At 37.0% G+C, this 13,396-nt stretch overlaps 1 protein-coding gene across 1 annotated transcript; it reads right to left on the bottom strand.

Annotated features, from left to right (window-relative positions):
* Positions 1 to 4,144: 4,144 nt before the first annotated feature.
* LOC123532451 (uncharacterized) lies at positions 4,145 to 11,430 on the bottom strand. The gene is made up of 5 exons (XM_045313886.2): positions 10,797 to 11,430; positions 9,315 to 9,584; positions 7,819 to 7,884; positions 6,453 to 6,569; positions 4,145 to 5,245 (listed from the first exon to the last, which is right to left on the bottom strand). The coding sequence occupies exons 2-5, from the start codon at positions 9,318 to 9,320 to the stop codon at positions 4,313 to 4,315; spliced, it is 1,122 nt and encodes a 373-aa protein (XP_045169821.2). The 5' UTR covers positions 9,321 to 9,584; positions 10,797 to 11,430; the 3' UTR covers positions 4,145 to 4,312.
* Between the last annotated feature and the right edge of the window lie 1,966 nt (positions 11,431 to 13,396).

The following is a 13,396-nucleotide window of genomic DNA, read 5'->3' as shown; positions in this document are numbered from 1 at the left end:
GGGAATATTAATTAAAAAAAAAACAACAACATAAAAACGGCCTTTCGTCAGTATTGTGTTAGAAGACCATTCTAATGATCTCGATGCGAGCCGATGCTACACGATTTGATATTAGATACAAACATTTAATTTTACTGCATAAATAATACTATACCCATTTTGCTTTCCTTTTGTTAACAAAGATGATTATGAGAATTTTTCAGTGGTTGTGGGTACGGATGGAAATATCTGACTCGCGGGTAACTGTTTTGGCGGTAACGAGGTTCTGCCGAGTTACCACAAAACGTTACCCGAGAGCAAGATATTTCCATCCGCACCTTCCACTAATGAAAGATCACATTCTCCAATTGTTTGAAGAAATAAAATACAACAAATGTTTTTCTTTTAAGAACTTTTATTGTAGTAGCGTATGAATTGTCGTATTCATTCGTAAATTTCAGCACGTGAGTCATCTTACACCCCGGGGTGTAAGATGAGATTTTCCAGCACCGGGAATAACACTGGAATATCCTGTCTGGTATGCAAGAAATAAAACATGAGCACTGCAATGCGGAGCAATATACGCCAAAAGGTATGACCTTTGACCCCTTAGTGTGACCTTGACCTTGAAGCGAGCCATCCGAAACATGCGCTCTGCACGTCGTCTCGATGTGGTGAAAACTTGTGCCAAGTTTCTTTAAATCATTCAAGCAGTTCAAGAATTACAGAGCTGACACGAAATAAGGTCATATGACCCTTGACCCCTTAGTGTGACTTTGACCATGAAGCGAATCGTCCAAAAGATGCGTTCTGCACGTCGTTTCGATGTGATGAACATTTGTGTCAAGTTTTTTTCGAAATCCTTCAAGGGGTTCAAAAGTTACAGAGCAGACACTAATTAACGGACAGACGGACGAACAGACGCTTGGACGGATGGACAGACACCGGCGTCATAACGTAATACGTCCCTTCGGGACTCAACAAAACGAAAGAATATGCAATAAACCTGTATAGTTTAAAGTGGAATTAGACGCATTTTTCAAGTAAAATTCCAGCGTGTAAAAATTATTGAGGAAATTATAGCTTTAAACCCAATATTATGGAAGCCCTGGAGGGACAATTGATTTCCGTACTTCCCACTTCTGACTTCTAACTTTTGCACTTCTCACTTCCAACTTCTTGACTTCCTACTTCCTACTTCTAACTTCCGCACTTCTGACTTCTAACTTCCACACTTCTGACTTCAAACTTCTGATTTCCAACTTCAACACTTCTTACTTCCGACTTCTTGACTTCTTACTTCCCTCTTCTAACTTCCTCACTTTCGATTTCTGATTTCCAACTTCCACACTTCTTACTTCCGACTTCTTGACTTCTTACTTCCCTCTTCTAACTTCCGCACTTCTGACTTCCAACTTCTTGACTTCCGACTTCCGCACTTCTGACTTCTAACTTCTACACTTCTGACTTCCAACTTCCTGACTTTCGACTTCTGATTTCCAACTTCCACACTTTTTACTTCCGACTTCTTGACTTCTTACTTCTAACTTCCGCACTTCTGACTTCTAACTTCCGCACTTCTAACATCCAATTTCCTGACTTTCGACTTCTGATTTCCAACTTCCACACTTCTTACTTCCGACTTTTTGACTTCTTACTTCCCTCTTCTAACTTCCGCACTTCTGACTTCTAACCTCCTGACTTTCGACTTCTAATTTCCAACTTCCACACTTCTTACTTCCGACTTCTTACTTCCCTCTTCTAACTTCCGCACTTCTGACTTCAAACTTTCACACTTCTGACTTCTAACTTCCTGACTTCCGCACTTCTGACTTCCAACTTTCCCTCTTTGGAAGTCGGAAGTAAGAAGTCTGGAAGTTGGAAGTCGGAAGTAAGAAGTCAGGAAGTTGGAAGTCTGAAGTGCGGAAGTTAGAAGTCAGAAGTGCAGAAGTAAGAAGAAGGAAGTAAGAAGTCAAGACGTCGGAAGTAAGAAGTGAGGAAGTTGGAAATCAGAAGTCGAAAGTCAGGAAGTTGGAAGTCAGAAGTGTGGAAGTTAGAAGTCAGAAGTGCAGAAGTTAGAAGTAGGAAGTCAAGAAATTGGAAGTGAGAAAAGTCAGAAGTGGGAAGTACGGAAATCATTTGTCCCTCCAGGGCTTCCATACAATATACCAAACTCTTCCTGTTACCAGTACGAAATAATAAGTTTCCAAATATGAGTTTTCTTATTTTGACTGGAGCAGTCTTTTTAAGAAAAGTCAGACTGCAGGAGCTGCTTCCCTTCAACTTCAGGTAAGGGAGATCACTGCGTAGAAGATTGAAGAAAAGAACTATTATTTTATAAGTCCGATTTCTTTATTTCTAAAGCATCATCGTTATTTTAACACATTTATATGCACAGCAACCGAAAATTGATTGCCGACTGATATTAATTGATGTACATGTATAGTTAGCCATACAATTAAGCGACATCCGGATCAAGATTGGATGAAATTGTTTATTTTATAATCCTATCCTGGCGCTTATTTCTTGCAGTTGTAAATTTGATAAGATTTCCGGTGTCAGTGTGGAATATAAGACGTTTCCTTACTGGATAGTGCAAAATTTAACTGGAACAGATCTTCTGAACATGTGTGTGCACGAGAGTATATAGTGCCGTACTGTGTCAATGGCGGTAACTGATATTTTAAATGACTCCTAATTAATTATCAAATTTTCCAATTAAGAAGTAAATTGCAAATTGACCGATTAATAAAAGAATCCGATTATTTCGTTAGTCAATGAAACGGGAATTAATTTCATCGCTATGCACCAGTTCAGTAAATTTCTAATTGCACAACCTGCAGTTTTCATATAAATTGTGTAAATACTAGGCTATGAATTTTAATCCTTACCCTGCTAAAATTCTATAATGAACTTGTCCATCTTTCAATCTGGACAGTACCATTAACTGTTAAAAGGGGTGCTTACAAAAAAGATATTGGCTGAATAGCGAACAGTGCAGATCATGATCAGACTGCACGGATGTGCAGGCTGATCATGATCTACACTGGTCGCAAAGGCAGAATCAGTCGTGTCCAGCATGGTAAGGGCTAAACTCCATACACACCCCTCCAACATGCACACAGCAATAAGATACTCAAATCGAATGTACATTTGTAATTTAGTGTTTGTAAAGACTTATTTAAGGCCTACAAAAATTTTGTTTCCGGTAACATGCTCCAAAAAATTAGGGTAGGTAGGTCGGAATTTTTTTTTTTTTTTGGGGGGGGGGGGGTATTAAGTGAGACTTCGGAAATTATTTTTGTGTCAAAAATGAATACAAATAAGGGGGTTGTGCCTTTAGAGCATCAGTAAGTTGATTTCTAACGTCACTGTTAAAGCATAGAAAGTGCAGTTTTGCAACTTTTAAAAAGTTGAAAAAATATTCTCCAAGGCCATAAAACATTTAGGGTCGGGCCAAAAATTTAGGGTTGGTAGGGATACCAGAAACAAACATTTTTTTACACCTAAATATTTATTATTTTGAGGATTTAATATATAAAATCTGCTTAGGAATCGCTTGCACTGACATTCAAACAACACGTTCTTGGCACTTTCCTAATAATAATGATAATAACTAGTCATAAGGAAATTTTAGGGTATTACAAATTTGTGAAATATTTTTTATAATCCACTACAGGTACCTTTGTTTACGCTTGAATAAAACAAGCGGCCAAAATCGCCTAGCGTCACTCTTGTAAGGCGAAGACCTCAAGATGTTGAGACATGCAAAGTTTGTAAAAGTCCATTGAGACTGTGCTGCAATGGCATTTGTCTTTTGACTTGTAACGGTGTTGTTTTGTTGCTCTGTTTTCGATAAAGACTTTGAGTACTGGCGTAAATAGTTTTTTTTATATTCTCTTTTAAAAATTTGTACACAAGCATGTTTTGTGTTTTATATAACGTATCTTTTTTAGTATCATGTGTTAGTGATTCCCCTGGCGGGAACAACTTGTTTTCGCTGTCCAGTGACCTGTGGGGGTTGAAAGTGAGGTTTGCGCAATTATCCGGGTTAATCTCCCGTGTGTGAAACATTTAGTAATGGTAAGCACAAGTATGAATGACTTGTGAGTCAACACTAAGAATGGAAGAGGTAGCTAATTGAGGATTGGAAATTTTAAAGAAGCACATGTGAAAAGCTTTTAATATGTTAAATTTCATGTAAAAACAACTTTTGATTAAAGAGACTACACTATAAAGCGTCTTTTTAGATAATTGTAAAGAGTTGCGAGAGGCGTATACATATAAAACATTAATAAAAGTGCATTCATTATATGCCATTGCCAAAGTTTTTTTATGAGTTATCGGAATGAGACGGGTTACCAAAACTAACGGCTAAGCTTTCAAGGTCATCTCCAAGCCTCAGTTTCCCGAACGAAATTTTTTGCAAAACTTTCATTGCGATAGTTTTCAGCGACATGCGCACGTCTTCTATAAAGAACATACAGAATGGCACAGTGTACATTGCCTGAACGTGAACAAATATAACGAAAATTATCCATTTATACTCGTCGGGGCCTTGAATTGTATCCTTGAAGTACAAAACCACCATGGCAATCTCCCGGATAAAGAAAACGATGTTCATGAAAATGACACATCTCAGCCATTGTGATTCATCGTTGCGACCCTCTGTTCGTATTTCTTTCAGTTCTCCAGACATTGTCGTAAAAGTGATCCTGGACCGTTTCAGATAGTAAGTGATCAATGCAGCAAAGGTGATCAGGAAGCAGACGACACACGGCACGAGAGAACGAAGGACAACTCTTGCCGTTCTTAACGATTTCTGCTTCAGCATGAAACAAAAGGTGTTTTCACTGGCACTATTGTTGTTAATGATCACGTGAGCAATAACCATGCAGACGATAAGCCAGCCGAACAGGATCGATGTAAGAAATCTGTAAAATGAATTTGAGGCCCATTTCTCAAGGTTCAAAATCTTAGTGAAAATTACTTCGATATTGATCAAAATAACGTTCATCCCTAAGCCGAAGGTGACATACTCTGCACCATACATGATAAAGTAGCATGCCTGTCTGCTGTCATTTAGAATTCCGGCATGAGAGGCTGTGTGCAGAATTAATCCAGCAAATACAGAGAGGGCCGTTAGGTGATACAGGTACCACATCTGAGATTTTTCGCGCAGGTTCCTGTCCAGTATGGTGAGGAAGAGGAGCATGCCTACTAGTGACGAGATGACGGCCAAAGCAGTGCTCAGGTTATAAAGAATCTGCAAAATAAACAAATAAGTCTGAATAAAAACCCTGGTCTTACTCCATATATCTATAGGCAATGTAGGCCCAGTCATGCAGAACCTATTAGATTTTAAACTATGGTACTTGCTAGTTTTTTTGTATTTTGTCCTAGATATGCACCTACAGGCATTCTAGACAAATTGTTTTCTTAGGGTAGTATGCCCTTGGAGTCCCTCTAGCTGCACATATATTCTGGTCTAGCTAAACCAGTGGTATACTGTGGTAAGTTAATACAAAAAACACAATAAAATACATGTATTGACTTTTCAGCAGTCATCCTAACGGGAATGGTTCAACTGAACGATGCAACAAGACCCTAGCATTTTCCGCCTCTGACTGATGTACGTTAGTGCCAAACAACACCAAGAAAATAAGAATTTAATAAAAACACATTTAAGTTGTATTCTAAGAAGAACATGGTTTTCTAGCTATGTAATGTTCTCGTCCTTCAATATCAGTTTAAATGTCTGCCCTATAATTTAGATAAGACCTGTCTAATGATAGCACTTTCAACAATATATGAAAATATCAAAATATTATTTACATAATACATTAGATCCCCTTGAAAGCATTTAGCATAGTAATTGATGAGACATTGTTTTTATGTCAGCCTTCATAGAAAATAAAAGTTTAGCAGGGTTTAAATGTAAGTTTAAGTTATTAAACCTAAGTGGACGCTTGCAAGAAGTTTGGATGGTAAATGGTGAACCTGATAAACTCTCGTCTAAACTTCCTAATTCGAAAAAGGGGCCAAATTATGATAACCTGTAATATAGCCTAAGGCTTATGAAAACTGGCCTATCTGTCACCTCGTGATGCCAAAGACTAACTTGTGTGGAAGCATGCGGTCAAGCACACATGCAGAAAAATGTGACGTGAATGCCGACGAAACAGTAACTTCTACTTAACAATAACTAAACTAAGATATCGCTGTAAATGAGCCGCGCCATGAGAAAACCAACGCAGTCTGGTCAGGATCCATGCCGTTCGATAACTCTCTAATTGCAATAGGCTTTGAAAGCGAACAGCATGGATCCTGACCAGACTGCGCGGATGCGCAGGCTGGTCTGGATCCATGCTGGTCGCAAACGCGCTATGTTGGTTTTCTCATGGCACGGCTCAAATGTATTTTCATTTCTTGTAGCCAAAAGGAAAAATAAAACAGAACATGCTATATCTTACTTGAACCATTTTTTCAACACTTTTCCATTTATTTCTATCCACGAAGTCGTCCTCATCATCAAGCTGTATATTACCGGAATTCGGCACATTGACTGTCGCATTTGTGTTGTTCAACGCCTTCAAATATAATTTGAATACATTACATATTGCCCTTTCATTAAGCGAAAGGTAAGATTCATTACAGAAAGTAAAAAGTTCAATTAATATGTACAACCTAGGTATTAAGTTATTTGGCCTTTAAGTAGTGAACCCGTACCGCAATGCAATCGGTAATTTCTGTGAAATTACGTATTCTTGTGCAGCGTTTCGGCATTCTTCGGACAATAATGTAGCTCATTAAGCAAATGGTTTTCCGTTCTTACCGAAGATTGCCGAAACTGCATGCGGAGAAAACGCGGTGTACGGAAGTTTCCGATTGTCATTTCGGGTCCACTACCTTTATGCACTTCCTATACGCACGCTACTTAAACAAGACGCAGCATACGGGGCAAGTACCTTTAACAGCCATTGCGTTTTCGAGTATGAAAGTTCCACAAGGCTTTGAATTTTGTGTTAAAAAAGATGAAATAGCTGTCCAAATAGACATCATAAATAATTACATGGTTTGAAAAAATGCACATACACTTGATTTAAACATATTTTATTTCAAACATATGTGCATACTACATTTTACAATTTACAATAACGATATTATACATGTTGAAAAAGGATAAGATCCGAAAGCTAAGCTTATAAAGGTTTTCTCCTATATGGGATAAATTACAGTAAATTTGGCGGTATTCCATAATTTGTTTGAAATGTGTTATCGAACAAACATTTAGCTAATATGCATTGAATAGAAAAATGATATGAAACAAAATATTAGTATCAAGTTAGGAATTAGCAAATTTGGAAAGAATCGAGATTAGAAATCGAAGCACATACACTTGTATTCATAAGGTCATAAAAGGGAGGTAATCAAAAATAATGATTTCAATAAAACTTTCTAATATGTCCATCAACATTCAAACCGTTTAGACATATTTAGAGAAAAATCATAATATATTCTGTTCATAACGAAAACTGTGGCAGTCACGTTATAAACAAATGCATTATGTGCCTTATAGTTTGAGCTATCAGCTGGGTCAAACGTAACGTCATGTACGTTACTGCAGTTGGTAGTGAAATTAAACTGTGAAAATGCAAGACGGATAGGTAAAATTGTCATTCAGACAGTTTTGTGAACGTCTAAGAATAAATGTAAAGTATAAAATGTTTATCAGATTAACATCAGCTCTACACAGTAAACAGTATAATAGACACAATGGTTATATTTCGAGTCATTAAAGAATCTAAGCTATGTTGTTTGTTGTTGGAAAACATTTACCTGCATAACTTGTGTTGTTAATCGTTGTACAATAGTTACTGCCATACTGCCATTTTTGTTGTAAATCTGAAACACAAAGCGTAAAATATAACAACTGTCTAGGTCAAAAACGTCGACATTGTTGATTTTTTACCATAAGCACCAAAAGTTCATAATTCCTTAAACAGCATTTTTAACTTTTATGGAATGAACGAGAAGACACATAGATTACACACAAGCAGAAAATATTACAAGTGTAATTTTTCGATGTAGTTGTTTTAGCATACATGTTCAGCTGATTAAATCTAACGTTTTGTGGAAGTATGGTGTATTTCGTGCTTTTTTTAGAAACTCTCTCCTTGAAATGAATTCATTGTTTGAGGGCGGGAGTAATGTAGATTCTGGTCCATCTGCTCTGCACACTGTCCAGTCGCACTCTACCTGTATGTCAAGTTTGAAGTCATTACCTTGAATGTTTTAGGTTATGCGAACAGACTTAACATTTGAACTAAATGTTTTACTTTGACCTTTGACATATCGGAAATGTACTAATTTTCAGGATAGTTTAGAATGTTATCGTGGCAGCTATCTAAATATCAAGTGGCAATTTCGAGCATTAATTAATGTGAAATTTTGCGCTAAAACATTTTCAGGAAATAAAGAAATATCTAGAGAATATTAATTATTGCAGTAATATTTTCAGACAAATGCACATATTTCCTGGAAAGTTTGCATTATCGTGACCAGGTCCGGACCCCGCTGGAAAATCCTAAACAAGGGAAAGAAAATGCTTTTTCGGTAAGGCAACATTAGGACCGCATTCAGTGTATGTGGCTGCTGCTACATACGACCCCTAAAATCATAAAAGATTTTTCACTGATTTTGATACATTGTATTTGTGATTATACCGAATTTTATGTATCTACGTCGTTACAAACATTTTATAGACAGTTCATTTTTAAAACTTGTCAATTTTTAATCAGTGAAACATTTTGACAAACTCAGTAAAATTTACTGTCAATTATAGATTTATTCCCTTCTCTTGTGGATTGTTTTGTTTTAAATTTGAGAAACAAAAAAAAAAAAAAACGCAAAAAAGCTCTTATTATTAAATCGTAGTGGAGTGTTAAAACATTATCTTATACCAATTACAAAAGTTTGTTCTGTCAAAGCGAAAAGTTGCCTTTATGTGTAGTTTCTTTCTAAGACGGCCCCAAATAAAAATATATCTATATTTTGCACATGAAAAAATACCGACTTAAATACAGCAGTTACCAAAGAAGTATAAAATATTTATTTTTATAGCTCTTTGCAGTTACAAAGAACAGTTCAATATAGGATCACCAATATATTAAAGTTTTAAGTTTTAAAGACTACTATCACAAAGTGCATAAGTCAAGTGAATAAGTACCATTTCCATGATAATTTCCAGATTATACATGATTTCCTAATACATTTTAATACAAAAGTTGTGATGGAATAAAATGCTGTAATTAGAGAGAATTAAAATAACCTACCGTCATGACTGTACTGTAAACAAAAACCTCCGTTTACACAAATTCCATGTCAGTTTTACGCCAGTGTAAACAAATCTTGCTAATTTGCCAGTGTATTAATGGATTGAGCCTACGAGTTGTTATTTACTACATAATGTTTGTTGAAAGTGCTGCCATTACCGTTAATAAGAAACAGCACAGGCCAGTTCGCAAAGTTTCTGCTTTGAGTGGATTGTACTGAAAGACGTACGTGTCATTCAAATGCCATGTCCGGCTGCATTTTTCTCAAGCCTATTTGTAATTTACACAAAAATGTCGAGTTAATTAACTACATTTTTCCTACAACGTAAATAAATTTAACTTCAATTCTACAATACGAAATAATCTGCGATCATGTACAGTTTATTTATCGGACTTTTGTCATTTAATATGCTACAGTTTGCCTAGCCTAGGAATCCAGTCTTACAATTTCTAACTTATTTTCTACCTGCAAATTGACAATATAATTGATACTATCAGAAACACGATGAATGCCAATTAACACTAATTAGAGCAAATTAAGTGGGATCTTTAATGCACAGATATTTGGTATGATTTCTTCTGACAAAGCACGAATATTATCAACGGCTTCCCAGGCTATAGTTTGCCATATATGAATGGTTGTACGGAAGTGTAAGTATATTTAAAAATTCTGACATATATTTCGTCCTGATAAAAATTCTGTAGAAAATACCCATTTCATTGTGTTTACTCTGGGTGAGTCGTATCGAGTTTTATTATGAACCTATATAGGTTTTGTAAAAAAAATCGGCTTGTATTTCACAAGTATGTATGAACATGCAGAAAATAAACTCCGTATTATACCTTTTGTATTGTATGTTGCCGCGGACTAATTTTATTTAATATGTATAACCTGATACAGTTCTATAAATAATGCCCATAAAACTTCACTAAGTTCTACTTTAACATCGATAAACAAGAAGATATTTGGTTCCATAACAACAACAAACAAAACTGGGGATATATAGTAAAAGGGTCGTTATAACAGTAACTAGATCTGTGATTTTGTTTTCGGCTCTCGTGGATTTTGCAAGCCATGCGCGCCTCGTGAGATCCGATCTGACAAAACCCACTCGAGCCGAAAACAGCATCCCAGATCGAGCTACTATTATGATAACCTTATTGTATCAAGAATAATACTGCCTAGACTGAAAGTGTATTTTAAATACATCAAAGAACTGTATATCAATCTTTAGAACCAGGTTTTTATTAGAGCCGGTGTACGACTTTTTCTTGCTAGATACTGGAACAAACCTTCCGAATGCATGTGTGCACGAGAGAGTAGTGCTGTACTGTGTCAAGGGAGGTAACTGATATTTTAATTGACTCCTAATTGCTTATCAGACTTTCATATTATGAAGGAAATTTCAGATTGATCCATTAGTTTAGGTCTCTGATTACTTAATTAATCAATGAAACTTGAATTAAGTTTGCCCTATGTACCTGTTAAGTTTAATTCTAACTGCAAATTGATTAAGCGCAGTTCGTGCCATTCTCATCCATCACATGTTCGTCAAAATCACGAGACGAACCATCCTGGGAACCACGGTAGACATCTGGTATGCGAGAATGAGTTCGTGCAGACATTTGGCCATCTATTCCCTTAATAACAACTCAACAACAATCACACGCCACAAGAAGACCTGAAAGGCCGAACATAGGAAATCTCTTGCACAAATGTTCAAACATCACGTTCTTGACATTTCACGATACTTTGCTTACAATACAATTACATGTACGTAAATTTCATGTTATTACGCTGTTATTACGCTTTTAGCTTTCAATTTCTAGGGACATGTTTACACCGATATAAAACAAGAGGTCCAAATGGGCCTTAGTGGCCCACCCGAACAGGAAACCCGCAAGATATTAATACATGTTCTATTTCAAATGGCTGCAATGGCCTAATGGATCATAAGGCTCCTGTTCTGTAATCAGGAGGTCGAATGTTCGAGCCTTACTTATACACCTTAATGCAAAATCATAAGACAACTGTTGCGACATAGAATTTTGCTAATCGATCATTAATTATACAAACATGATAGAGGACAAATGGCATGCGTAAGTTTTACATTTTTTAAATAATAAAACTAGATGCAAATCCCTAACCCTTTTGGCGGCCGCGCATTTGTCTGTAGCTTACTATAGGTACTCCTGGCATGTGCGTACAATTTTTCCTCAATAAATGAAAATGTAAAAATGTCAAAATTGCAGAAACAGCTATTCGTAAAACACAATTGGTCCTTATAGTACCCTCTACAAACTCAAGATTGTTCAAATTATCCTGTTTATAAAAAAAACACGGCCGCCGGGGGAGGGGGCGTGGTCACTCTTCCCTCTCTATATATAGTGGAAACTTTAAATCTTGAAATATTGGTGCTAGAGTAATGACCCTTATGTCAGATGATGACGAATAACTATGTCAAGTTTGTTTCAAATACATCAAGTAATTACAGAGAAAAGAAGAAAAAAGAGAAAGTGCAGACAAGAGGGCCAAGATGGCCCTACGCCGCTCACCTGTGTAACATGCCATAACAGTGTAAACATGTTTTACCTAGTGATTACATGGAAACAAATATTCTGACCAATTTTCAGTAAGGTTGGACCAAAAATCGTGGCATCTTGAGTGTAAACAAGCATTTACTTTGATTTGACCTAGATTTTTTTACCCCACATGGCCCAGATACGAACTTGTCCATGACTTCATGATAACAAACATTCTGACCAATATTTAAGAAGATAGAATAAACTAGAAGATGCTTTTGTAAGGAAGCGCATGTCTCCCCCAATGCAAAGTCGTATAGGCAAGAAGTCAACAGGGGTCAGGAGCGAAAGTCAAAGAGACACTGAATGTTGGCTGCAATAGGGATCATCTACTTGGCATGTCCAGTCATCCAGATAAGTTTCAACACTCTTGGCCGAGTGGTTCTCAAGCCACTGTTCAGGCTCCTGTGACCTTGACCTTTGATCAAGTGAACCCAAAATAAATTGGGGTCATCTACTCTGCATGTCCAATCATCCTATTAAGTTTAAACATTCTAGGTCAAGTGGTTCTCAAGTTATTTTCCGGAAATGATTTTACATGACCAGGCCCCTGTGACCTTGACCTTTAACAGACTGACCCTAAAATCAACAGGGGTCATCTACTCTGCATGCTCAATCATCCTATGAAGTTTCAACACTCTGGGTCAAGTGGTTCTCAAGTTATTGATCGGAAATTGTTTTCCATGTTCAGGCTCCTGTGACATTGACCTTTAACAGAGTGACCCCAAAATCGATAGAGGTCATCTACTCTGCATGTTCAATCATCCTATGAAGTTTCAACATCCAGGATCAAGAGGTTCTCAAGTTATTGATAGGAAATGGTTATCAATGTTCAGGCCCCTGTGACCTTGACCTTTAACGGAGTGACCCCAAAACCAACAGGGGTCATTTACTCTGCATGACCAATCATCCTATGAAGTTTCAACATTCTGGGTCGAGTGGTTCTCAAGTTACTGACCGGAAACGGTCTTCCATGTTCAGGCCCCTGTGACCTTAACCTTTAATAGAGTGACCCCAAAATTAATTGGGGTCATTTACTCTGCATGTCCAATCATCCTAGCAAGTTGAAACATTCTAGGTCAAGAGGTTCTCAAGTTATTTTCCGGAAATGATTTTACATGACCAGGCCCCTGTGACCTTGACCTTTAATAGACTTACCCAAAAATCAATAGGGTTCATCTATTCTGCATGTTCAATCATCCTATGAAGTTTCAACATTCTGGGTCAAGTGGTTCTCAAGTTATTGATCGGAAATTGTTTTCCATGTTCAGGCTCCTGTGACCTTGACCTTTAACGGAGTGACCCCAAAACCAATAGCGGTCATTTACTCTGACCAATCATCCTATGAAGTTTCAACATTCTGGGTCGAGTGGTTCTCAAGTTACTGACCGGAAACGGTCTTCCATGTTCAGGCCCCTGTGACCTTAACCTTTAATAGAGTGACCCCAAAATTAATTGGGGTCATTTACTCTGCATGTCCAATCATCCTAGTAAGTTGA

This window comes from Mercenaria mercenaria, chromosome 11 (assembly GCF_021730395.1).
Source record: "Mercenaria mercenaria strain notata chromosome 11, MADL_Memer_1, whole genome shotgun sequence".
NCBI classification, from domain to species: Eukaryota; Metazoa; Mollusca; class Bivalvia; order Venerida; family Veneridae; genus Mercenaria; species Mercenaria mercenaria.
This window is presented reverse-complemented; position numbering and strand designations above follow the sequence as displayed.

Bases quoted from the DNA above. Each gene is read 5' to 3' on its own strand.
- LOC123532451 (XM_045313886.2), bottom strand. The intron at 6,570-7,818 runs GTAAATGTTTTC...TTATATTTGAAG, and splicing joins TAACAACACAAGTTATGCAG to GCGTTGAACAACACAAATGC. The intron at 5,246-6,452 runs GTAAGATATAGC...TTTATTTTGCAG, and splicing joins GTGTTGAAAAAATGGTTCAA to ATTCTTTATAACCTGAGCAC.